Raw genomic sequence first — 27,811 nt, forward strand, 5'->3', positions numbered from 1 at the left:
TCTTGAAAGATTTCAATTTTTATTCCATCAATTCCTGGTGCCTTGTTCTTTGCCAATTCCTTCAATGCACCTTGGACTTCCTCCTTCAGTATCAATTAGTATAGTGGACTAATAGAATTACGTGAGCATCAGTCACCACGACCTTGAGACCAGGAGGACTGGATGGTGCCCAGCTACCACTACCAACTGTTCTGAAAGAGATCAAAGCAAGAAGGTCCTGGAGAGAGTGAGAGAAAAAACAAAACTCCAAATTATATATAAAAAAAGACCAAGATTACTAGTCAGAAAGAGACTAGAGGAACCTGAGACTGTGGCCCTCAGTCACCCTTCAGGTCTGGAACTATATTCACCCTGGAGACTCACACTTTTCAGCAAAGTCGCAGATAGGTATATAGGAAGAACGACAACACTAGTGTGAGGTATACACGGCATGGAGTGGCCAACCATTCAAGGCTGAAAAGCAGCATTTAAAAGACAAAATTCTGGTTTATTGAATGCAAAATGGATGATCTGCTCTGTAAACCTTCACTGAATTCACAATCAAACATTTTTTTTATAAAATGTTGGGATGGTATCAGTTCTGGTATCGGTCACAAAAGTGGGAGGAGAAGGACCTGAGACAACCCTGCTTAGAGCAGAGATGAAATTCTAATAAACTGCTGCTGCTCTTAAGCTCAGGTAAAACCATCCACACAGTGTGACATTTGTTACACAGTCGCTTTAATACACATTTAATGGAAATCCATCAAGTTTAATATCAGGAAGTACCTGGGTGGTGCAAACAGTCCACACACCCATCTATTAAACTGAAAGGTTGGAGCTTTAAGACCACCTAGAGGCATGTTCTCTGCTATTCATAAGGTTTTCAGTGATTAAATATTCGAAAGTAGTTTGTCACTCCTTCCTGGTCTGTCTTCGTCTGGAAGCGCATCTGAAACCTGTCCACTATGAGTGACCCTGCTGGTATTTAAAATACTGGTGGCATAGCTTCCAGAATCACAGCCACTCATGAGCCACCACAGTACGACAAACTGACAGACAACTGGTGGAATACTGAAAGTTCCATGGGCTGCCAAAAGAACCAATAGATCCATTTTGGAAGATGTGCAGCCAGAGTGCTCTTTGGAGGCCAAGATGGCCAAACTTCGTCTCTCATACTTCAGACATATTGTCAGGAGGGACCAGTCACTGGAGAAGGAAGGATATCATGTTTGGGAAGGTGGAGGGTCGGAGAAAAAGAGGAAGACCCCCAACGAGATGGATTGGCCAAGTGGCAGCATCACTGTACTTAGCCATTGTTTTAAGCAAATCTTTTTCCCTTCTGGATCATTCTGTTAAGTAAACTTTTGTTCCTCTGGATCATGTAAAATGATAAAAAGGGAAAGAGACTTATCTGCACAGTTACATGTGGACAAACTGTCTGCATGGAAGCCGAAGTAGGTGAGGAGAAGTCAGATTAGAACAATTGAAATGATCCCAAATGAAAACTCAGTCAATCAATCAAGTCAAACAGGCAAACAATGAGTCTTTTAATACCTGTCAAGCATGAGGAGGGTTTCATAAATTAAAATACGTCCTTACAATGGAATGCTCTACAGTCTTGTCCAAGGGTGAGTTACATCTCTTGTGTTTTGACATGGAAAGGTATCCAAGACAGAATATCCCGTTTGTTCAAGTTTTTAAGCAAACAACATGCAGTACATAGCTGGAGTAGAAAATGAAAAACCTTGGTAATACTTATGTTCAAGAAGACTTGAAAATGGAAGACAAATTTGCAAGCTAAATGTTACTTACTCACTTTTGCACTCTTAAAATGTTGTTAAGTAAGTGCACATTACTTTTTCTAACCAGAAACAAGACAATAATGACACTGGCACTTTTGAAAGAAATGGAAACCGTTTTCAGCAACTCAATCTGGTGCTTCCAGAAAAATCACAGCCAAGTATGCCATAGAAGAAAGCCACTGAGAATCCTATGAAACACAGTTCTACTCTGACACATGAGGGGGCTTCAAAAAGTTTGTGGAGAAATGGCATGAAAAGACAGTGGGATTTTTCCATGGACTTTTTGAAGCCCCTCATCATGGGGTCAGCATGAGTCAGTTGATTTTACAGCAACTGTGGGTTTTTGTGTGTGTGAGGTTTTGAGTAAGCAGGGAAGAAAAGTTTTACAGCATGCGCTCACTTCATGTCACTTAGACACAATTAGGTTATTCTCCTAACCTTTCAAACTTTTTCATCAGGCTACTGCATACTAATAGACTTCAGGATAGTGCCGACTTAATTTTTATATGCACTGGAAAACCAAAAAATTCATGTGGCTTGCTTAATTGTGATACTGTATTGCGATGGTCTGCAACGGAACTGCAATATCTGTGAGATCTGCTTGTATTTCCCCCATAACACAAGCACCTGGGATGTGTCCAACTCAGCAAGTGTTTTAACAAAGGGGGAAAAAAAGGAGTGAGTGAGTGTTCTGAGATTCCTAAACCCATTCTAGTAAAGTCTTAGGAAAACTGTGAAATAGGAGGTGAAGACGCTGCCACTGGCATCCACCCAAGTGTGTATATTTATTTGTTTGGTTAGTTTACAATTCTTCGGAGTTTCTTTACCTGACTCAGTTTTTATTCAACTTGAGCTAATGTCTTTTCTTATGTGCCTTCCTTGTGCATTTTGAGCTGGTTGTCCTTTTTGCTCCTTCCTGCTGCCTTTGTTGTTTCTCGACTTTTAGACGGACTCCAGGCTGGGCCATGCCCTTCCAACCTTGAACTCTGCCCAAATTCCTCTCGCAGATCCTCTTCATTTCCATTAACGGTGCCCGGACTGATGCTCTAATTTCTAGGGCTGCATCCCTCAATGGAAGCACCTTATCTTTTTTGAGTCAAGGATACAGTGCATCCATCCACCCATGAAAACCATGCATGGGGACTGAGCGTACCCATGGCAGGTTGTTGGGGTTTCTGAATGCTTGGCCCCCTGGGTACAAAGCTGGTAAATTCTATGCCCCCTCTTCCTACTAAAGACCTACACACTGAAAACATAGTGTGGCTCATTCCAGACAGTTCACAGACCATCTGAAGTCCATTTATATTACCAAGATTGTGCATCCCCGCATCTCGGGAGCCAATGCTCTAGTAAGAATGAGCTCACTGGCAGCTAGAAGGCAATGAAGTAAAAGACAAGCATATTTTTAGCATTATCTCTTCACACTTGAAACTATTTGGAATTTCAGTGAACTGAAGATGAAGCCAGACTGGGGTATTGCCATTAATATGATGTTAGAACTAGAAGGAGCAGATTGTTCATGTGTCAATTGTTGGTGTATATGGGGGCTTCAAAAAGTTCATGGGAAAAATGGGATTAAAATATAATGGAGCCATGTTGGGGAAGGCGTGCTCTTTGTGGGGTCTCCTGGCTGTTGTGTTGCGTAAAACCAGGTCTCTGCCGTGCGGGCATTATGTCAGACAACTAGGAAAATTTTGATGGTGATGACTTTGATGATGTGCAGGAGGAGGAAGGATTAGATGACCTGGAGACTGCCGAGGAGGAGGGCCAGGAGAACGTCCAGATCCTTCCGTCAGGGGAGCGACCGCAGGCCAACCAGAAGCAGATCTCCACGCCGTACATGACCAAGTACCAGCGAGCCCGCGTGCTGGGCACTCAAGCCCTCCAGATCGCGATGTGTGCCCCCATGATGGTGGAGCTGGAGGGGGGGACAGACCCCTGCTCATCGTCATGAAGGAGCTCAAGGCTCGAAAGATCCCCATCATCATTCACCTCTACCTGCCAGATGGGAGCTATGAGGACTGGGGCGTGGACGAAGTCATCATCACCGACTGAGCCCCAGCCACCTTCCTGCCCCACCTTGGCCTCTACCCTCCTGCTCTTCATCCGTGTAAATAATAAACTGCTCCGCCTTCCAAAAAAAAAAAAATATATATATATATATATATATACATATATATATATAATGGAAAGGGAGAGGGGAATGGAAGTACAAAGCAGATGGGAGAACAATTAGGCAGGTTTGCATTGACTAAGTGAGACAGAGGTAAAGAATGATGTATGCACAACCTTGGAACAACAGGGCTCTGGGATACAGAGATTGAGACATGGTTGGAATGGGGAAAAGGGGGAAAATAATGTTAAGATGCTTGGCTGTCTTTTGAATCTTGTTTCCCTGGCATACCATTATAAAAAAGACATGGAGGGGGAGAGAAAGGAATAGCTAGAAATATCATTATAGAAAGCTTGTAAGTCCACCTTCTGCCTATAACTGATTGGAATACCTAAAATAGGGCTACAACGTGCCCAGTGAAGGAGGCTTCCTGCAGAGCCTCTGCATTCTGAACCCCATCCAGAATCTTCAGAGGTGGGAAATCTCCACTTGAAAGGATAGGCAGACCAGCCTGGAGCAGCTAAAAGAACAGAAGATACTTCTTGAAAGAAAGACCGACAGGAAAAATACAAAACAATATAGGCAGACCGGCTGATTACTGCAAGAACAACCAAGTTGCTCCCCCAGGAGACATCAAGGCAAGTGGTCGGGTCCCCTCAGAGCAAACCCCTTTCCAAGACTAAGACTCAATGGGAATACACGCTGTGATTGGTGACCACGCTCATCACCGATAAGGGAAAGTGAGGGAAAAACAGCAATGAAGCTGTAAGCTAAGCCCTACAATGTTCAATACACTCCTGTGAACCCAGGTGGAGACCTGGTTAGCCAGCAGTGTGGCAAGACCTGGGGACTCTTGGGCCCAGAGTCAGTGACATAACCACAGAGGACTAGAGTGGAGAGTGAAGCGTCCAGCTGATGAGAGGGCATATGCACAAGAACACCCACACTCACAGATAATACCCACTTGACCTGACTTCAATGGCTAGATGATCAGAGCTCAACTAGAAGAGGAAAAGAAGAGTAATCTGATACAATTTGATGAACTTGACCTACACCTATGGATGCAGTAGCTCAAAAGAGGGGACAAATTTTTACAGCGAGGACCATTCCCACCCCCTCCATACACAAAGCAGACAGGGCTGGGCAACTTAGACATTGGTCACCCAAAGTGGGGGAGCTACAAAGGCAAGAAGTGACTGGCTTACAAGCTTTCAAGAGGGAACCTAGATCCAGAGGGCGTGGAGGAAGGTAGAATCTCCACTGAGTAGTATCCAATCTGTCTGGGCAGGACTAATGAAAGGAAATGCGGATAGGTCTCTTGTGATACAATAGTGAATAATTGTTATCAGGACTGATTGTGAGGGTTGGAAATGTAAAGGCAGACATTTTGTAGCAAGGAGGGGAGTGATTGACTTTGCAGTCTAGGAGCAGAGGTCTCTGGAACCATCAAGGGAGAAGAGTGGAGAGCAGGACCCTACCCAGAGAAGCAGTGATGCCAGAGATGGAGGCAGAGACAATGATGTGAAGAGATAGAGCAGCTGGGAACTCTAGACCCACAGAGGGAGAGGGGCTGTTTATTAATGAGTGGGGAGACAGGCTTGTAGTGTATAACCTTTGGTAGATTGATGATGCATGGAGGGGATTGTAACCATGGCAATGAAATGATATATGATAGGATAAATGTAAAACTAATGTTCTCCCATGTAACCTATCACATAATACACAAGAAAACATTTTTTTAAAAAAGGTAATGGAATTTTTCTACAAACTATTTAGAACTCTTGGTGTAGCACTGTAAGATCAGCACTGAACGATGATCTCCAAGGTTGGCCCTGCAAACCCACCAGGTGGCACTTCAAACCCACCAGCTGCTCCTTGGAAAACTTGCTGTGAGTCGGAATTGACTCGACAGCACTTAACAACAACAAAAGTATAGCTATATGGCCAAGTGAATTGTAGACTCTCTACTTTGCCTGGCTCTTAAACGTTCGGGGCCAAGTCATTTAGGTTTAGGAGTGTGTTTGTGTGTGAGAGAGGACGTGAGTGTGGGTGACACAGTTCATAGATAGAACTTGCTGGTAGTGGTGGTTTATGCTGTCGAGTCAGTCCCAACTTCTGAGGCCGTGTGTGGCATGGAGGGTTAATGCACTGGACTACAAGGTTGGTTTGAACTGCAAGGTTGGCGGTTCAAGCTCACCAGCCACTCTTCGGAAACCCTATACAGGGTCTCTATGAGTCTGAACTGACTTGACAGCACTTAACAACAACAGCCCGCAAAGTGGCTGCTAGAATCGAACTGCTGACCTTTTGATTAGCAGCCCAACTCGTAAACCACTACATTATCTGGGCTTTTTAGATAGAACTTAAATTTTTAAAATATATATCCAAAAGAAATAGATTTCATCCAAATCTTATCTGTTATATTCTTTCTTCTTTTCCGTGGGTCCCTGGGAGTTGCAAATGGTTTCTGGCCAACTACTGCCTGAAAGGTAAACTGTTTGAGCCCACCTGGCAGCCTGCTTCCATTAAAAAAGAATAACCCGATGGAGAACAGTGACCCGATGGCAACATGTTCAGTTTTGTGGTTGGTTGTGTTGTTCCTTTCACATCATAGACACTAACCGTTTACTGTTGCGGATTCCTTTGCAGGGTGGACAAGCTTCATTTATACCATAGCTGGACATGTCTATATTGGTGAGTTGCTTTGGGTTCAATTGGAATTTTATGTGAACTCTTGAGGGGAGGGAAGGTAGGAAACCCTTTATATGTTTGAATCTGAGGGGTTTTCAAAACGTTTGTGGAAAAATTCTATTGTGTATAATCCTGTTTTTCTATGAACTGTTTGAACTCCCTCATCCCATGCTTCCTCCCCGCCTGCACCTGTACTCTCGACATCCTAGCACAGGTCGGTTCAGAGAAGGAAGAGAATATGAATTCCAATCAGATCCCCAGCCAGTGTGCCCACGACAGATCCAGACATACTGTGTGGACTGCCACCTTGTTAAGAGGTCACTGTAGGTACCTTGAACTTAAAAGGGTCTAACTGAGACATTTTCTAGTTTTCAAAAATTCACCTGTACTCAGATTGAATCTTCAGATGTCCACGTTTTAAGAACTTTGTGCATCAGTTAATATTTTTAAGAATATGAAAAAAACAAACAAAAAACAAAAACAAACCCCCGCTGATGCGATGTCGATTCCAACTTACGGCTTATCAAGGGCTGCAACTCTACTGTGCTCTCAGGGCTGAAGGAACCTGTTTATCTTCCCTGAAGTGAACTGTGGTGAGGTTTGCTTTTCAAATGCCTTTGAAAAATCTCAAAATCTGGGTTTTGTCTATTCTGGGGCTTGCATGTGTGTTACTTATTGGGTCAGATCTAGTTGTTTCATCAATTTCAGACTGAAGAAGTTGGTAGAAGGATGACCTTCTGGAAGACTAGATAATACCACTATTATTTACATTTATGCACCAACCACTAAAGCCAGTGATGAGGAAATTGAAGAATTCAACTTCTTCAGTCTGATATTGATTAAACATGCAATCAAGATGTATTGATCATTACTGGCGGTGGTAATGTGAAGGTAGGAAACAAAGAGGAAGGATCAATACTTGGAAAATATGGCCTTGGTGATAGAAATGAAGCTGAAGAATACCTCTTATAAACAACATAAAACATACATGGACCTCACCAGATGGAATACACAGAAATCAAATTGACTGTAACTGTGGGAAGAGAAGGTGGAAAAGCTCCATATTATCAGTCAAAACAAGGCCTGGGCATACTGTTGAACAGACCATCAATTGCTCATAAGAAAATTCAGGATGAAGCTGAAGAAAATTAAAACAAGTCCCCAAGAGCGAAAATACGGCCCTGAACATATTCCACCTGAATTTAGAGATCACCTCAAGAACAAATATGATGCTTTAAACAGTATTGATGGAAGACCAGAAGAGTTGTGGGATGACATCAAGAGTATCATGCAGGAAAAAAGCAAAAGGCCATTAAGAAGACAAGAAAGAAGGAAAAGACCAAAATTGATGTCAAAAAGACTCTGAAACTCTGTTTCCAAGTGTAGACATGCTAAAAGCAAATGGAAGAAATGAGGAGGTAAACGAGCTGAACAGATAATTTTACAGAGCAGCTTGAGAAGACAAAGTCAAGTATGATAATAAAATGTGTGAAGTGCTGGAGTTAGAAAACCAAAAAGGAAGAACACATTCAGCATTTCTCAAGCTGAAAGAATTGAAGAAAAAATTCAAGCTTTGACTTGAAATATTGAAGGATTCTATGGGCAAAACATTGAATGATGCAGAAAGCGTCAAAAGAAAATGGGAGTAATATGCGGTTACTGTACCAAAAAGAAATGGTTGATGTTCACCCATTTCAAGAGGTAGCATATGATCAAGAGCCAATACTCCAAGGTGCATTGAAGGCATTGCCAAAAGAACAAGGCTCCAGGAATTGATGGCATACAAATTGAAACCTTTCAACAAACTGATGCAGCACTGGAGCCACTCACTCATCTGTGCCAAGAAATTTGGAAGACAAACTATCTGGCCAACTGATTGAAAGAGATCCATATTTGTGCCCATTCCAAAGAGAGGTGACCCAATGGAATGCGGAACTCGTCAGACAATATTATTAATATCACATGCAAGTAAATGTTTGCTAAAGTTAATTCAAAATTGACTGCAACTGTGCATCAGCAGGGACGTGCCAGAGGTTCAACCCAGATGTAGACGAGGGATATCATTGTTGATGACAGATGGATCTTGGCTGAAAGCAGAGAGTGCCAGAAAGATGTTTATTCTTGAGCTTTATTGACTGTGCAAAGGATTCCAACTGTGTGAATCATGACAAGCTACTCCCCTCGCCCCACCCATACTCTTTGTAAGCATCATGAGGAACACACCAGCTCACTTGTCTGTTCAAATCCAAGCCAGCAGCAGAAGAGCCAGGGCACAGAAGGAGCAAGAAAGTGGGGCTTACCAAGCAGGCTGGCTCCTGCCTGTGTCGATTACTACCTCCCCATCCTCCTGCGGCATCTCCAGGAGACAAGGTGGTCCCAAACCCCTAACCAGATGGTTGGCGCCCACCCTTATCCATGTGACTAACCCCTTCAATGACGACTGGCCTACTTTCCACTGCCTGTATGTGCAGAGTTTTGCATGAGGGGTTCTTGATACTCAGGAAAGGCCTCCCCACCCCAGTGAGGTCAGGATGGAAGCTCCAGGGAATCACTCCTGGGATCACCTCCCAAATAAACTCTTTTGTCATATGTATCAGGCTATGCTTCTGGGAAAACCCAAACTAAGAGAGCCACCCTTCCCGTCATTCAGTGGACAGTGATGCATGGTGTGCATGGGTGGTAAGACAAAGCATTTGACTGTGCCAGCGTACAGACCAAGGAAGCCTACATCTGAGTGTCCTAGCTATGGACTTCCTGGGACCCTAACGTAGCTGCCGCCGTGGGCACAAAACTCCAAGCCCCAGATGGCTGGCTCACAGAGAAGTTGTACTCAGAGCTATTTAAATCATTCTGTGCAGTCTTTGGAGTCCCTAGGTGGTGAAGATATGTACTATCTGAAAGGTTGGGTGTTCAAATTCACTCAGAGCCTGTGAAAGTTCTATCAATTAAAATATCATCTAAATGAGAGCAAATGGTCAACAGCGACTTTAAAACAAAGATGAGAAGGTAAGGGATTAGGGAAAGTAGATGAATGGGAATGGAACAACCAAAACAGAAACCATGAAAGTAGTCACTTATTGTGAAGAATGTAACCAATGCCACTGAACAACTTGTGTAGAAATTGTTGAACGGGAAACGAAACTGCTGTGTGAACCTTTCCCAAAAATACAGTAAGATATCATTTGAAAAAAAAAAAAGGAAGACAGCTGTATGGGCACATATGGGGCACAGCCAGGGATGGCCGTGAGTCACAGTCAACTCCATGGCAACTGGAATACAGTCTTTAAAAGATTTAAGTAGGTGTTCACTTGTAAGTAATGGTAACACAAACCCACACAGTTTGACCTTACTTCCAATATGACAGAAGTGAGTTTAGCTCTGCTTTCACTGAATAGCATTCTGCTTGCCAGCCAGAAGCAAGATTCATTTATTTTAGTGTGAAAACAATGTGGCAATGAAATTCCAAGTCTGTGTATACAAAAACGCAACTCTATCAACCATCTGGAAGAGATGAGGCATTCATTTGTTTTGAAGATCTAATGAATACCTGAGAATCACCTGGTACTTGATGAAGATGGAGACAGCAACATAGTTTGATGGAGTTAGTACCCTTAAATCATGTTTTCAAGAGAAGCAAAATATTCTGCACACATGGAAAGTAATCAAGACAGCACATATAGTCTACGGCAGTGAAGAGACCAGAAATGGTTATGTGGAATGAGAAAGAGCAGAGACCAGCAAACGGTTTTCAAAAAGGGCCTAGTGGTAAATATTCTGGTCTCTGCTCTTGTAGCGCAAAAGCAGCTGCAGACAAGACATGAATGATTGGATGTGGCTGTGTGCCCCTGAAACTTTATTCATAGCCGCTGAAATTTAAATTGCATCTACTTCCCAGGTGTCTTGAAATGCTACTCTTCTTGTGATATTTCCCCTCCCCCAACCACTTAAAAATGCAAAAGCCTTCCTTAGCACATGGGCTATGCAAACGCAGGCAACCCGAGCAGCCCAAAGCTTCCTGTTAACTTTGGTCCCAGTTAACAGGGAGCTTCGCTGCTGTTAGAGGATGGTAGAAGATGAAGGGAAGACAAAGACACAGGCCTCAGAATGGATTTGAATTAGTAGGTGGAGCTTTGCTTCCTAAGAGACCTTGCTTCAAGCGGTAACAAGTGATGCACTCAGCAATTTGCTGTATAAAATGACCCGCCCTGGCACTTGGTCTTGAGATAAGACAGGAGTTCCACCTCACCTTTGCTCACTGGTCTGGTCCCAGCCTCGTGACCATGGACCACAAGTGCAAAACATCTGGCAGGAGGTGGGAGCCATCGTCTGTAGCCTGGGCTGAACTTACATCTGTCCAGAGTAAATTGGACTGTGGAGAGACTCCAACTCACAAAACGGGCCTCTTGGGGACTCTGCTGTAGCCAGTGAGCAACCTGCCTAGTGTCCTCCTTTGAATCTTATCTCCTTTCCCTCCTCTAACCCACACTCTACAAATCAACCAGTTGCCATTAAGTTGATCCTGGCTCATGATGACCTCATGTGCTGCAGACTAGAACTGCTCTCATAGGGGTTTCAATGGATGCAGCTTTTCAGAAGCAGATCGCCAGGTCTTTCTTCTGTGGCACTTTGAATAGACTGTAACTGACCACTGTTTAACTCGTGTTGTTGATTCTGACCGAGTCTATGTCAGAGCAGAAGTGCCCCATCCGATTTCCTAGGCTGCCATCAATTACAGGAGCAGATCACCAGCTCTTTTGTCCTTCGGAGCAGCTGGTGGGTTCGAACTATAGACCTGAAAGTTAGCAGCTGAGCACTTAACCATTGTACCAACTAGGGACTTCCCACCCTCTCAGTGGTGTCAGTTAGAAAAAAAACAAAGGGACAAATCCAATAGCCATAAACTCTAAGGAGAGACCCAGAAAAGGCTTTCTAATTTTACTGCCTCAATTTTATCCTGCATATCAAACCAGCAGGACACCAACCAACCACAGCTGGCAGGAATAGATAAGCAAGCAATTGTCTTTTTCAAAATGTGGAGCATCTCTGTTCTGTTGCAGTTGTTGTTGTTAAGTGCTGTCAAGTCAGTGCCGACCCATAGCGACCCTGTAGAGGGTTTCCAAGGAGCAGCTGGTAAGCTTGAACCGCTGACCTTCCAGTTCAAACCAACTTTGCAGTCCAGCACATTAACCCACAGCGCCACATCAGGACTCCAGATGCTGTGTGTAGACTTAGTGTATTGTTGTCAAGTGCCGTCAGATCAGTTCCAACTCATAGTAACCTTGTGTAGGGGTTCTGAGGCTATAAAACTTTGCAGGAGCAGAAAGCCTCATCTTTCTCCCGCAGAGCAGCTGGTGAGCTTGAACCTCTGACCTTATAGTTCACAGTCCAGTGCTTACTCTGCTGAGCCATCGTGCTCCCACTTAGTGTGTCGGGATGGAATACATAGGCTCCAATTTGGGTTGAGAAAATAATTTGGGGAAATTACATCAATGGTGATTTATGAGGACTGTAAACAATATTAGGGCCCTGATGGCATAGTCCATTTCACATTGGGCTGCTAACTGCAAGGTCAGCAGTTTGAAACCACCAGATGCTCTGCAGGAGAAAGATGAGGTGATCAGCTCCCTTAAAGACTGACAATCTATGAAACCCTAGGGAGCAGGCTGACTGTGAGTTGGAATCCATTCCATGGCATCGGGTTTGTTCTTGGGGGTTTTATTTAAAATGTTCATTGATGTACAAAGTGCTTAAAAGGTGGACATCAGGAGAGTGCACACAAGTAGAGTTTTGAGCATTAGAAAATGCTGGACATCTAGTTGTTGGACACTTTCAAATTCAAGGTCCCTACAGTAAAGATATGTAACTGTACTCAAACGGAACACTATGAAGAAGAGGTGTTAACAGAAGTCAAATGAATTGAATTAAAACATTCTTAATAAAAGTAAGCATTCATCACCAGTATTGATAACAACAACAACTGAAACAGCAAATGTTGATGAGTGTGCCAGGAGACTGGAGCCCTCATATATTGCTGATGGGACTGTAAAATGGTATAGTCACTGTGGAAAATGGTATGGTACTTATTTGAAAAGATGGAAATAGAAATGCCATATAATCCAGCAATCCTACTACTAAGTAGATATCCTAGAGAAATAAGAACCATGACACAAACAGGTATCTGCACACCCATGTTCATCTCAGCAGTATTCACAACAGCAAAAAGATGGAAACAATCTAAGTGCCAATCAACAGAGTCATGGATAAACTACGGTACATATGCACAATGGGATACAGCATAACATTCAAAAATAATGATGAATTTGCTAAACACCTCATTACATGGATGAATCTGGAGGACATTATCCTGAGTAAAATTAGTCAATCACAAAAGGACGACTATTGTATAAAACTATGATAAACACTGGTCTGCAAATCACAAGGTCAGCAGTTCGAGCCTACCAGCTGCTCTGAAGAAGAACACTGAGGCTTTTGCTCCCATAAAAATGTATAGCCTTGGAAACCCTATATAGAGCCGCTATGAGTTGGAACCAACTCAACGGCACTGAACAACAACTATTAAGAAAAGGTTTTCACACAAAAAGAAACATTCTTTGAAGGTTACTGGGGTGGGAGGAGAAAGGAGGTACAGAACTAACTAGAAGGCAGACACGTGTGAACTTGGGCAAGTCTGCACCAAATGACCCAGGCAAAGGAAGCCAGTGCGGGAGCACAAGAGTTAGAAGCAACAAAGGCAAATACTATAGCATGCACAATCCTGCAATCAATTTAATAATAATCTACAAGTGGCTATATAGACAGACACACAGACTGAGCAGATGTGAGAAGATGAATGGGACCACACCCACGAATATATGCAGGTCTGACAGAGGATATTTCTGCATATGTATCTATATATGCTACAAATATGAGGCGACTTCAAAAGACTCATGGAAAAATACCATTATCTCTTCATTACATTCTTCCACAAACTTTTGGAGCCCCTTCATTGATCCATGAATATAGTAGAACATTTGTTGTTGTGGATAAGTGTGTTCAAGTGGGTTCCAACACATAGCCACCCTATATCAGGGTTTGAATCGCCGACCTTGTGGTTCATAGTCCCGTGCTCATCCTCCAGAGCTACATCCACCAAGATTCCTAGTAGAGCCTAGAGAGGGCAAAATGATGAAGACCAAACAGCGTGAGAACGAGAACCATAGTCTCAGGGGTACCAAGGTCAACTGGCATACCATAGTCCACAAAGACAGCGTTCTACATCGTACTTGGGTGAGTAGCATCTGGGACCTTGGTGTTTCCCTGGCCAGAGAAGAGTGGGGAATATCAAAGAGGCATGGAAGCAATTAGTCCAGAGGACTAATTGGACCACTCAAACCTGTCTCCAGGACCCTGAGACTAGAAGACCTAGATGATTCCCAGCTACCACAATTTTAAAAATTAAAATACTCAGTTTATGTCAGAAGCGACTTACGATGGAGTCCTTGGAAGGAAGTCCACCCTGTCTTGGCAGGGACTGCTTATTTTCAGAAATCTCACAATATTTGTCTGTGTTTACTGAACTGTTAACTGACTTATGCAGGCACTACATTGTTTCACACTTACTCATGCTCAACCTTTTTGCTTTTGATTTTGGGTGATAATTAAGAATTTTTACATGACCCTTGGGTTTTCCAAAATAGGTGAGGAAGCATATATATACAGTAGAAGCTCTCTTATTTGGCCTTTTCTTACCCAACTGAAGAGTTCTTGGGCCATGCAAATAGTTAAGCACTAGACGACTAACTGAAAGGTGGTTTGAATCAACCCAGATGTGCCTTGGAAGAAAGGCCTGGTGATCTGCTTCTGAAAGAGCACAGCTTTGAAAGCCCTATGGAGTACTTCTCCTCTGTTCACATGGGGTCACCCCCATGGAATTGACTTGAGGACAATGAGTTTGTGGTTTTGCCCAACTCACTAAATTAACTACCGTTCTTCAGTCCATGGTGGACACCTTGAGTGACGCCTGGACATCCAGGAGGACCAGCTCTAACCCCAGCTGAGCACGTGTGACTGGACCCACGTCTGTGTGTGCCAGGTATCCCTACACTGGCAGTTACATCATTTCCTGAGTTAATGTGTAAATCAAGGAACTACATGTGAAAAGAGAGTTGAGACTTCTACAACAACTAAGTTCAATGATGTGTAAAAGTGAATTGTACAAAGAAAACCTGCCATGGAATTAGTATAGAAGAGCTAATGATACAAGAGTGAGGGAAACTGTAACAATCTAGAAGGATTTAGACAGTACATTATGAACATACTTTATAAAGAAAGACAATGCTTCAATCTAATCAGACTTACCTGGTCTTACGATGGCGTTCTGTTCTGATGACTGTTTCGTTAAGTCAGTTCTGATATAAGTGGTCTAACCTCCTCTCTCTCTCTCTCTCTCTCTCTTTTTTTTTTTAAATTTTTATTATTATTACCTTTTTATGTTGGTTTCTTTATAAATCCACTTTTTGAACATCTGCAAGTGAACATCTGAAAAGAATAGCATCAGCAGAGTATACGATGCTGCCTTTCATGCAATACATAAATACAGAGACATTCATAAACGTGATTCGTTGTAACTCGAATACATCATAATTTGAAGACTACTAATACTTCCAAAATTTAGGCAGATGAATTCACAGTTATGCTTTAATCTAAAATAAAATGTTTGAGACTGTTTTGCAGTCTTTTTCAGTGAATGATTATACATATAAAATGATTACGTCAAAATCTAGGATGGACGTGCTAGAGCAGAGTTAGGGGTACAGCAGTTTGTATAAAGAGAGCATAAAAAAGAAGGAACTCGGGCATATGGGGAGGAGAGGTGCACAGCAAACAATGAATTGAATACGGAAGATACTCCAGCAACATTACAATGTGTTTGAAAGCCATTTTGCCCTTTTATAACTGCTTAGGCAATCAAAAAATATTTGTAGTCAAATTGTTTTCAGTTGAATGTTCCTACACTGCACTATTAGATGTAACATTCTTGGCACAGAATCTCAGTGGAAACTACTTATTATCTGATTTTTGGCTCTATTTATAATTGAAAGTAGAAACAATGAAGTATATTTTCTCTGAAACTTATTTTAGGTTCAGGAGAAAACAAGATGGGAGAAATGGCATAGAAATGAGATGGAATCTGTCTCTGTCCTTCTGTGACCCACTTGTAAACATGTCCTATAATAATACAGGAGCTAAAGGCACACTTTAAATGATTAACTGGAAACCTGACTCCGGTGTCTCTAAGAAAGGTTTTAGAGCAGAAAATTCCCAATGGCCTTCTCAGTGTGAACACTGGGAGCCTTCTCTTATATCAGCAAGGAGAGAAATCGACTCCTATGTAAAATTAGAATTTGAGGCTGAACTCTTTGTCTCTAAATGAGGATTTAGTCAAGCAAGCTACCCTGATTAGGGGTGTGCAGAGAATTCCCAATTCAACATTAGTTTGGAGAGCTGGCTCTTGCCAGCTTACGCCATTGAAAAGCAGTGGAGAGGTTTTATAAACTGTTCAGGTCTGTGTGTCATGGAACATTCTGTGTGGTAAACGTAGAGGCCAGGAGGGAGCATAGGGGTAATGGCTGCTAGGTATGAATTAGTCGAACACAGAACCACATGGCGCCTTGCTCCCAGGGAATCTCAGTAAAGCACATGTACTAAAACACTACTCCATAACATAGTTCAAAACAGTACCCAATTCTCAATGGGACTCTTCTTAAATGCCCAGATTCCCCCCGCCCCGCTTTGTTCCCCCAAATCCTTGTCCGTGTGAGAAATCATTAGAACATTTGCTGACCTAAATTTTTGGTGGAGATGGACCATTATTAATGTATTTCAACCAACAGGTATTGATTATATTTGCTTAGCACCATGGAGAAATCCATGTCCTGGTGTAGCACTATGGGATAAGCACTAGACTTCTAACTACAAGGCAAGTGGTTCAAACCCAGTAGCCACTCCTTGGAAACCCTAGACAGCATTGCTGTGAGTCGAAACCAACTCAACAGTCCTCAGCAACAACAAATGGGGAAATCCTAAGTTGCATTCAAAGTCTCATTGGGGAAATGAAATACATACTCGAGAAACAGTCATAGAATAATTCAGTTTCAAAACAAGTGCGTTGGATAGCTGTTGAGCAACAGCTGTTGAATTATGAGCAGGACCCCGTGATTGTTGTTGTGGGGTAGAATTCTGGGTGGATGGGTAATTTTCCCAAGTATGCTTGATGTTTATGAGGTTTATAGCTTACCCAAGAACACACTGTTAATGAGTATGTAATTGTGTAATGTTGCAAAGTGCTGTCGAGTTAGTTCTGACTCATACCAACCCTGTATAGGGTTTCCGAGGAGTGTTTGGTGGGTTTGAACTGCCAACCTTGAGGTTAATAGTCCAAGTGCTTATCCTACAGTGCCACACCAGGACTGTAGCAATAAGTAAGCATTGATTTGGACATGACATCAGAAGGGTCCGTGGAAACGCAATTCCGAATTTACCGCCCTGCTCTTTTCTATGGTAGAAACCAACCAGTTTCAGATTTGAATAATAACAAACGCAGTCGACCAACAGGGTTAATGGGATGCCTGTTATCCCAGAAGTTGAAATAACATAGGGCAGTGGTGGGTCAGTGGTCGAATTCTTGCCTTCCCTGTAGGAGACCAGAGTTCAGTTTCTGGCCAGTATACCTCTTATGTAGCCACTGTCAGTGGAGGCTTGCATGTTGCTATGACACTGAATAGATTTCAGCGGAGCTTCTAAACCAAAACAGTAGGAAGAAAGACCTAGTGAGCTATGTCCAAAAAGCAGCCATTGAAAACCCTATGGACCTCCATAGTCTGTTATGAGATGACGCAGTGTTTTGTTCTGTTGTATATGGAATCAAGGTGAGTGGGGGAACAACTCCACAACCACTAACAACAGCAAAGATTTAGTTAACCAGATATGTAACCATATAAGTCTAAATTTGGAGGTCCATCTTTTTTGTAGGACCTGATGATGCCCAGCAGAAAATAGAGCCTCATCATACAGCAGTGCTGGGGGAAGGGGACTGTGTCCAGGTGGAGAACAAGGTAAGCATCGGAGAGTGATTGTGTCCTTCACTGGTACTCCTCCTTGCTACACCTTTCCAGGAAAATGCTTACTGTGTGGTTGGATATTTTTCTTCATTCATTCATTTCTTTTATTTCTATTGGTTTATTTTTTAAAGTTTTATCTAAGCTTATTCCCCAACCACAGGAATCACATAAAAGGTGTGGCACTGTAGGATAAGCATTAGACTGCTAACTGTAAGGTCGGTGATTCAAACCCACAAGCCACTCCTCAAAAACCCTATACAGGGTTGCTATGAGTCAGAACTGACTCAACCGTACTTAACAACAGCAGACATTTGAATCTGGAGGCAATTTTTTTTTTGGCTCGTAATTGTTTTTTTCTTTCTATACTTGCTTTCATTTTTGTTTGTTTGTTTGTTTGTTTAGTTTGTGGGAAAATGAGTTGGACCTAGATTATGGGGAAATGAGTTGGCCCTTTAGAAGTATATATAGAGACTTTCTAGGCATCCTCACATAGAGCCCTTGAAAATTTGGAAACGGATAATAATGTTTAGTTTCCAAGTTCCTTTTCCATGAACGTTGCTTATGCTAAGGAATCCTGGTGGAGCGGTAGTTAAGCACTTTGTTGCTAACCAAAAGGTTGGTGGTTCCAACCCACCACGGGAGAATGATGTTGGCAGTCTCCTTCTATAAAGATTTCTAGCCTTGGAAACCCTGTGGGGCAGCGCCACTTTTTCCTTATAAGGGTCCGTTGAGTCAGAATGGATTCCACAACAATGGGGTGGGGGGTTGTAGTTAGATTTAAGAGTGTGTTGAAGCCAGACCCTTGACTTTTTGAGCACATAAACGGACTCAATGGTACCTATGGCACCTAATACCAACTATTTCACTTCTTAGATGAGAGCCAACCCGAACAATAGCTTCCGAATTGATTTATCATTTTTAGGGTTCTTAGAGATTGTGATCCACCTCAGGCTATTCTGGCCATTTCATCTGGACTGGGGCCAGTCACCTGGCAACAGCTTCTGACCCAAGGGCTGAGCTTCCTTGTGCACTGTGGACTTTCTCTGAGTGATGGTTGCTGGGATGGCTCCTCATTAGGACCACTGGAATGAGAGGCTCAATCTCGTCCTTAGACAAATGTTACCACTAGTGTCCCACTGAGAAGAACCCAAGCCTCATGGGTTAGAAGGTGAAGCCTCACTGGCTTTCATCAAAACCATGGTGGTGGTGGTGGTGGTGATGTTAGGTGCTTTGGAGTCATAACAATCTTATGTACAACAGAACAAAACACTGCCCTCTCCTGTGTATCCTTCACAATCTTTACTATGCTAGAGCCTATTGTTGTAGACACTGTGTCAGTCCATCTCATTGAAGGTCTTCCTCTTTTTCCCTGACCCTGTGCTATACCAAGCATGATGTTCTTCTAAGGAGAATTCTGGCTGTAATTCTTCCAACACACATTTAATCCTTCCTCTGGCAGTCCATACTCTTCACCAAAACCGGAACACAAAGACATCAATTCTTCTTGGGTTTTCCTTATGAATGTAAAGCAACTGAAAGTGACATGGTGATAGTTTTGCTTTTTAACACTCTAAAAAGCTCTTTGGTAGTAGATTTGCCCCATGCAAGACCTCATTTGATTGGTTGACTGCTACTTCCAGGGACATTGATGGTGGATCCAAGTTAAATGAAGTCCTTGACAACTTCAATCTTTCTCCATTTATCATGATGTTGTCTATTGATCCAGTTGTGAGGATTTTTGTTTTCTTTGGGTTGAGGTGTAATTCACACTAAAGGGCGATAGTCTTTGGTCTTCATCACTAAGTGCTTCAAATCCTCTTCACTTTCAGCAAGCAAGATTGTGTCATCTGTGTATTCTAGGTTGTTAATGAGCCTTACTCCAATCCTGATGCCTCATTCTTCTTCCTATAACCCAGATTCTGGGATTAATTTGCTTAGCATACAGTTTGCATAAGTATAGTGATTGGTACAACCTTGGTACACACCATTTTTAATTTTAAACCATGCAGTATCTTGCATGCCTCTTGGTCTATGTGCAGTTCCACTTAAGGGTTTTGAAATTCCCATTCTTTACAATGTAATCCATAATTCGTTATTATCCATACAGTGAATGCTTTTGCATAATCAATAAAACGCAGGTAAACATCTTTCTTGGCTTTAAGCCAAGATCTATCTGACTTCAACAATGATGTCTCTTATTCCACGTCCTCTTCAGAATCCAGTTTGCATTTCTGGCATTTCCCAGGAGATGTACAAGTTACTGCCACAGTTTTTAAGTTATCTTCAGCAAAATTTGACTTGTATGTGATATCAGTGACATTGTTTGATAATTCCATCATTCTGCGGGGTCACCTTTCTTTGGAATGGGCTCATATGTGGATCTCTACCAATTGGTTTGGCTCTGTGGGTTAGGCGTTGGGCTGCTAACTGTAAGGTTGGAGGTTCAAACCCACCAGCCACTCAGCAGGCGAACGATGAGACTGTCTGCTCCCATAAAGATTTACAGTCTCAAACCCTACGTAAGGTCGTTTTGAGTTGGAATTCACGTGATGGCAGTGGGTTTTGGGTTTTGGTTTACCAATGGTTAAAACTATTTTTCAGAGATACTTTTCTTTCTAATGTCTGTGGTCTCAAATGAAAACTTCCCCACTCTTAGGGAACTGTAGGGAATAACCGAGTTTATTTATCCAATAAACTCTGGATAGCCAAGTTTTGTCTTTGAAGTTGAATGTTTAATCATTTAAATATCACATTAAAAAAGCAAGAAATCATTTTTGATGGAAGCCTTTCTCTTTCCTGCATAAATTCATCCATCCATAACCTTGGGTCGTCAGCATGTGCATTACTGTTTGTGAACTATGATGATGCCTTTAGGGTCTGCTTACTACTACACTAACGTGCTCCTTGACTAAGTTCTGAGCTTCTCTGCCTATTTTTCATAGTTTAAAAAAAAATACATATCCTTTCCATCCTTGATCTCAAACTATTGGTTTTCTAGTATTGCTATACAATAATACAGCAGTACTATTGTATAGCGGGTTAATGTGCTGGACTGCAAAGTCGGTTTGAACTGCAAAGTCAATGGTTCAAGTTTACCTGCCGCTTCTCAGAAACTCTATACAGGGCCGCTATGAGTAGGGACTGACTCGGCAACACTTAACAACAACAAGGGGAAGCTATTTCACATGTGAGTTAAGCATTGGACAGTGTAACCAAGTTCCTATATACAAGTCACCACATATAAACGTGTATATGTAATTCAAAAATACATATGTAATTCACCTCTGACAGACTACAGTTATCTTTAATTCCAAATGAAAGCACCAATGTCTACCTAAGTAAATTTACAGAAAAGTTTATATATTTTTAGGATTTTGATAAATATAGGACTCTCTGAGTCAGCATGTTAATTACTTAAGATATTTAAATCATCTCATATAATGAAATGTGAATCCTGAAATGTATTGATTGAAAACAATTCCCCAAACACAAAATTTCAAAGAAAAGAAATTTTATTGTTCTTTTTAACTTTTAAAATCAACACATCGATTGGGGCATAATTGAAACAAAAATATACTGAAAAATCAAGTGAAGAAAAGAAAATTCATCTTAATTCTCATCACTCAGAAATAACTAGTGATGACATTTGGGTGTATTTCTTCTCTAACTTTTCCAATATATGAATTTTTTTAAATTAGAATCATTCTCTGTCATTTATTGACACTTTTCAAACTTAACAATGCATTAGAAACATTGGACTACATACTTGGAGGAAAGAGATTGCAATGCTTGTATATTTCATCTTGTAAGCATAGCTTAACTAACCCCTCTTGGTGGGAGAATTGTTTCCAATGTTTGCTATGGCAGTGCTACAATGAACAAACTTGGTGTGAAACTGATTCTTACCTTATACCATATTCCTATTATTATATCCTATTCCATTACTGGGTCCGAGGACAACAGCAATACTGAATTTTTAAAAATCATTGCCAAATTATCCTCTAGAAGGATTGTTGTTGTTGTTGTTAGGTGCCATCGAGTCGGTACCGACTCATAGCGACCTGATGCACAACAGAACGAAACACTGTCCGATCCTGGGCCAACCTCACAATTGTTGCTACACCTGAGCCCATTGCTGCTGCCACTGTGCCAGTCCATATCATTGGGGGTCTACCTTGTTTTCTCTGATCCTCCACTTTATCAAACATATCCTTCTCCAGTGACTGATCCCTCCTGACAATATGTCCAAAATATGAGGAATGAAGTCTGGCCATCCTGGCCTCCAAGGAGCACTCTGGCTGTATGTCTTCCAACACAGATTGCTTTGTTGTTTTGGCAGCCAATTGTACTTCCAATATTCTTCTCCAACACCATAGGTCAAGTGCATGAACTCTTATGGTCTTCCTGTCCAACTTTCGCATACATATGATGTTATTGAAAATACCATAACTTGGGTCAGGCGCATCTTAATTCTCAAACTGACATCTTTGCTTTCCAACACTTAAAAGAGGTCTTGTGCAGCAGATTCGCCTAATGCAATATGTCATTTGATTTCTTGACTGCTGCTTCCACCAGTATTGATGACTGATGCGAGCAAAATGAAGTCCTTGACAACTTCAATCTTTTCTCCATTGATAAGAATGTTTATTGGTCCAGTGGTGAGGATTTTTGTTTTCTTTACACTGAGTTGCAACCCATACCGGAGGCTGTGGTCTTTGATCTTCATCAATAAGTATTTTAGTCCTCTTCGCTTTCAGCAAGCAAGGTTGCATCATCTCTGTATTGCAGGTTGTTAATGAGTCTTCCTCCAATCCTGATGCCATGTTCTTCTTCATATATTAAAGGTTCTCAGATTATTTGCTCAGCATACCTATTGAATAAGTATGGTGAAAGAATGCAACCCTGGCACACACCTTTCCTAATTTTAAACCATTCAGTGTTCCCTTGTTATGTTCAAACAACTGCCTCTTAGTCTATGTACAGGTTCCTCTTGAGCACAATTAAGTGTTCTGGAATACTCATACTTCAAAATGGTGTCCATAGCTTGTCATGATCCACATAATCAAAAGCTTTTGCATAGTCAATAAGACACAGTTAAACATCTTTCTGGTATTCTCTGCTTTCAGCCAAGATCCATCAGACATCAGCAAGAGGACATCATTCCACGTCCTCTTCTGAATCCAGCGTGAACCTCTGGAAGTTTTGTGTCAATGTATGCCTGCAGATGTTTTTGTATTATCTTCAGCAAAAGTTTGCTTGCATGCATTATTAATGATATTGTCCGATGGTTTCTGCATTCTATTGGGTCACCTCTCTTTGGAATGGGCACAAATAGGGAACTCTCCAATTTCTTCATAGATGAGTGAATGCCTCCAGGGTCGCATGAGTTTGTTGAAAGATTTCACTTTATTTGTGTTCCATCAATTCCCGGAGCCTTGTTCGTTGCCAGTGCTTTCAGTACACCTTAGACTTCTTCCTTCAGGATCATTAGCTCTTGATCATACGCTACCTCTTGAAACAATTGAACATCAACCATTTCTTTTTGGTACAGTAACTCTACATTCCTTCCATCTTCTTTTGATACTTTCTGCATCATTCAATGCTTTACCCATAGAATCCTTCAGTATTGCAAGTCGAGGCTTAAATTTTTTCTTAAGTTGTTTTAGTTTGAGAAATGCTGGCATGTTCTTTCCTTTTAGTTTTCTAACTCCAGGTCTTTGCACATTTCATTATAATATTTGACTTTGTCTTCTTGAGTTGACCTTTGAAGCTTTCTGTTCAGCTCTTTTACCTCTTCATTTCTTCCATGTGATTTAGCATCTCTATGCTGGAGAACAATTTCAGAGTCTCTTCTGACATCCATTTTGGTCTTTTCCTTCTTTCCTATATGATGTTCCTGATGTCATACCACAACTCTTTTGGTCTTTGGTTTTTAATGTCTAATTCATCAAATTTGTTATTCAGTTGATCTCTAAATTCAGGTGAGATGTGTTCAAGGCCATATTTTTACATTTGTCTACTAGTTTTCATTTTCTTCAGCTTCAGCCTGAACTTGTTGTTGTTGGTAAGTGCTGTTGAGTCAGTTCCGACCCAGAGTGACCCTGTGTAGGGTTACCAAGGAGTGGCTGATGAGCTTGAACTACCAACCTTGCAGTTCAAATGGCTTTGCAGTCTGACACATTAACCCACAGCGCAGCACCTTAATTGATGGTGTGTTCCACAATCTGCCCCTGGCCTTGTTTTGGCTGATGATATGGAGCTTTTTCACTGTGTTTTTCCACAGATATGGTCAATTTGATTTCTGTGTGTTCCATCTGGTGAGGTCCATGTGCATAATCATCTTTTACGTTGTTTAAAAAGGTATTTGCTATAAAGAAGTCATTGATCTTGCAAAATTCTATCATGCGATCTCCAGCATCATTTCTATCCCCAAGGCCATATTTTCCAACTACCGATCCTTCCTTTGTTTCCAACCTTTGCATTCCAATCCCCAGTCATTATCAATACATATTGATTGCATGTGTGATCAATTTCAGACTGAAGAAGTAGGTAGAATTCTTCAATTTCATCATCACTGGCTTTAGTGGTTGGTGCGTAAATTTGAATAATAGTTATATTAACTGGTCTGCCGTGTGTTGTTGTTGTTAAGTGCCGTTGAGTCAGTTCCGACCCATAGCGACCATGTACAAGGTTTCCGAGGCTGTAACTTTTTTTACAGGAGCAAAAAGCCTCATCTTTCTGCCATGGAGTGGCTGGTAGTTTTGAACTGCTGACCTTAAGGTTCGCAGCCCGATTTGTAACCACTACGCTACCAGAGCTCCTTGGTCTGCCTAGGAGGCATATGGATATTATCCTTTCACAGACTGTTGTATTTCAAAACAAAGATTATAAGGATTGTTTTAAAACTATTTTAAATTTCCCAAACCATGTATGAGTTTGGGGCCCTGGCGTGGTGCTGTAGGGTAATGCACTGGACTGCAAGGTTGATTTGAGCTACAAGGTCAGCGGTTCAAACTCAACAGCCGCTCTTCAGAAATAAGGTCACTATGAGTCAGAACCGACTCAGTGGCACTTAACAACAACATGAGTCGAAACCAACTCAACGTCACTTAACACCAAAAAGCCATATGTGAAAGCATATGTTTCCCTGCATCCACATAATGTGCCAGACTGTAAAGCCATTTGCACTGTAAGGTCGGCAGTTCAAGCTCACCAACTACTCCTTGGAAACCCTATACAGGGTCGCTATGGGTCAGAATCAACTCGATGGCACTTAACAACAACAAGAAAATTATCATTTAAAATGTGTTTACAATTCGTAAAAAATAACAAAATCAAATCCTGGATTCTGAACAACTTTGAGAGACTTTAAGGAATCCTGGTGTTGTGCTGTAGAAGAAGCACTCGACCATAAGGTAAGTGGTTCAAAGTGATGAGTCAAACGGACTCGACACCACTTAACAACAGCAGCAGCAGTGGAATAGGACAGAAATTGGCCTGAGCACGTACATATTCTGTGGATGCTCTGGGTTTTGCTCAGTTCCATTTCATTCAGCGAATAGAAGGCCCATTTTGCATCATTGGGAATCAATGTCAAAGATAATAAAATCTTACCTTGGGATAGTCATTAATAAGAACCCCTTTTTGAAATGATGTTAGCAGTGGGAAAGAAATACGGCAAATCTGTGTAAGTCAGAACCTGTATAAGGCGGAAACCTGTCAGTGAAAGAAAACTCAAATCTTTTCCAATTAAAGTTTTCTCTGAAAGGCAGAAAAGTTTCGATACCTGAAAAAAACAGTTAAATCTCACAGATTTTACTGTACAAATCCTACCAAAAACAACAACAACTCAATCACACAGTTTGTCTTGAAGGTGCTTCCAGCTTCAGAAAATTTTCATTTAAATTCTCTTTTATTACTTTGATGAGGTTCATATTTTGGTGGAAAAGAGAAGGAAGGGAAGGGCAAAAAAAAAAAAAGAGGAAATTGCTTTCTTCTTTTTATGGGACGTCTTGTTTTTTCATGTACTTGAAGGCAAACAATGTATATTTATTTTCTCATTAAAAAAAGAGCTTTCACATTATTTTCATTTGAAACATTGAGGTCAGGTTACCATGGCAGCATCTTCTTTGCTGTTCTGACATGTTTCATACAGGACAGTCTGACCACTGATTCCATCTTGATAAATGATGACATATGATATTAAAAACAAAGATAGAAGCATGTTTATTATTTGATGCTTTCTCTGTTGACTTTAGGATCCTGAGAGGAGCCACTTTGTCTTAATTGCTGGGGAGCCTTTAAGAGAGCCTGTTGTTCAACATGGTAAGACCCCAACGGTGATGATCTCAGCTGATTGTCTTTTCCTTTGAAAACATTATACCTGGAAAATGTTATTGTCAAGAATAGCTGGGTTTGGGTATTATCTCTAGATCCACATATTTGAAGATGTTGTTTAATTTCTCCCTTGTCAAAGGAAAAGATCTCCAATGGTGTTTATTTCTCTGTTCATTGGTTCTTTCTTTTAAAGAAACATTTATTGAAGACCTACCATGTATGGGCCATAGTGCTTGGAATTGTAGGGAAACTAACAAAAACCAGCACATTTGCATTATTTCATAGGTCATTTAAATTTCAACAACAACAAAAACAGAATTTGCAGTATATTGGGGATTTGAATGTCATTTTTATCTTGGTCACAAATAACAATGAGTTCAATACTGTCCTTGTAGTCTGTTGTCTTTTTAGTGAAGAAATAAAAGCCTCTTTAGAATAATGTTTCTACAAAGTAGACAGGGATGGGCAACTTGGACATTGGCTACCCAAAATGGGGAGCTACAAAGGCAAGAAGTGACTGGCTTACAAGCTTTCAAGAGGGAGCCTAGATCCAGAGGGCACAGAGGAACGTAAAATCTCCACTGAGTAATATCCAATCTGTCTGGGCAGAGCTGATTAAAGGAGATGGGGGTAGGACTCTTGTGGTACAATAGTGAAAAATAGCTATCAGGACTGACTGTGAGGGTTGGACATGTAATGGTAGCCATTTTGTAGCAAAAGGGGGGGAGTGGTTGACTTTGCATTCTAGGAGCGGAGGTCCCTGGGACCATCAAGGGAGAAGAGCGGAGAGCAGGACCCTACCCAGAGAAACAATGATGCCAGAAATGGAGGCAGAGATGATGACGTGGAGAGATGGAGCAGCTGGGGACTCTAGACCCAGAGAGGGACAGGGACTGTGTGCTGACGACCAGGGGCAGGCTTGCTGGGTATATATACCCTTTGGTTGTTTGATGATGCATGGAGGGGATTGTCACCGTGGCAATGAAGTGATATACAATAGGATGAACATAAAGGTAATGTTCTCCCATGTAAACTATCACATAATTCACAATAAAACACTAAAAAAAAAAAGAAGAGTGTTTCTTCAAAAGTTTCTAGGGTAATTTAAGTCATTCTTTTTAACAGTGAGTACGTGAACTGTGGCATAGTGGAAGTAGGACTGCACTTGGAAGGAGGAAATCAATCCCTGCATACGTACCTATGAGTCTTGTGTGAAGGAGAAGGAAGCAGCATTCACCAGGTCTCCTGGTAGATCCCAGAAGGACCCTTTGTACACTTTAAGCAAAATCCCAGTTTAGGCACAGGAATTAGAATAATGTCAAATTTGCCTATTGCTTCTTTTTGTAAAGAAAGTTTTACTGGCCCACAGCCACACCTATTCTCGTACCCATGGCCTATGGTTGAGTTTACATTTCAACGGCAGCACATATCATACAGCCCGCACAGCCTAAAGGAGTTCCTCTGTGGCCCTTTACAGGTGGGAGAAAGATGAGGCCATCTGCTTCCATAAGGAAACGCTATGGGAGCATTTCCGCTCTGTGCTATAGGACGATGATGAGTCACAATCAAGTCTATGGCAGTGGGTTTGGGTTTGGTTGGCCCCTTCCTGACCCCCAGATGACAAAAGAGGGCAGCGGTGGTTCATTTCTTGCCTTCCATGTGAAAGATGCAGGTTCGATTCCCGGCCACTGCACAGCCACTGCCCATCTGTCAGTGGAGGTTTGCTTGCATGTTGTTAAGATGCTGAGCAGGTTGCAGCAGAACTT

The 27,811-nt window shown here is 41.7% G+C and overlaps 1 protein-coding gene and 1 pseudogene across 1 annotated transcript in view; both read left to right on the top strand.

Moving 5' to 3' along the window:
- Nucleotides 1-27,811, top strand: part of PIR (pirin (iron-binding nuclear protein)) — an 81,363-nt gene that overhangs the window by 45,756 nt on the left and 7,796 nt on the right. Inside the window, exons 5-7 of the mRNA XM_006835690.1 lie at nucleotides 6,547-6,591; nucleotides 17,620-17,702; nucleotides 25,967-26,033. Of these exons, the coding sequence (XP_006835753.1) occupies nucleotides 6,547-6,591; nucleotides 17,620-17,702; nucleotides 25,967-26,033 (195 nt within the window). The remainder of the gene's footprint in view (nucleotides 1-6,546; nucleotides 6,592-17,619; nucleotides 17,703-25,966; nucleotides 26,034-27,811) is intronic.
- Nucleotides 3,457-3,839, top strand: LOC102838660 (annotated as a pseudogene).

Source organism: Chrysochloris asiatica, unplaced genomic scaffold, assembly GCF_000296735.1.
Source record: "Chrysochloris asiatica unplaced genomic scaffold, ChrAsi1.0 scaffold00018, whole genome shotgun sequence".
Taxonomy (NCBI): Eukaryota; Metazoa; Chordata; class Mammalia; order Afrosoricida; family Chrysochloridae; genus Chrysochloris; species Chrysochloris asiatica.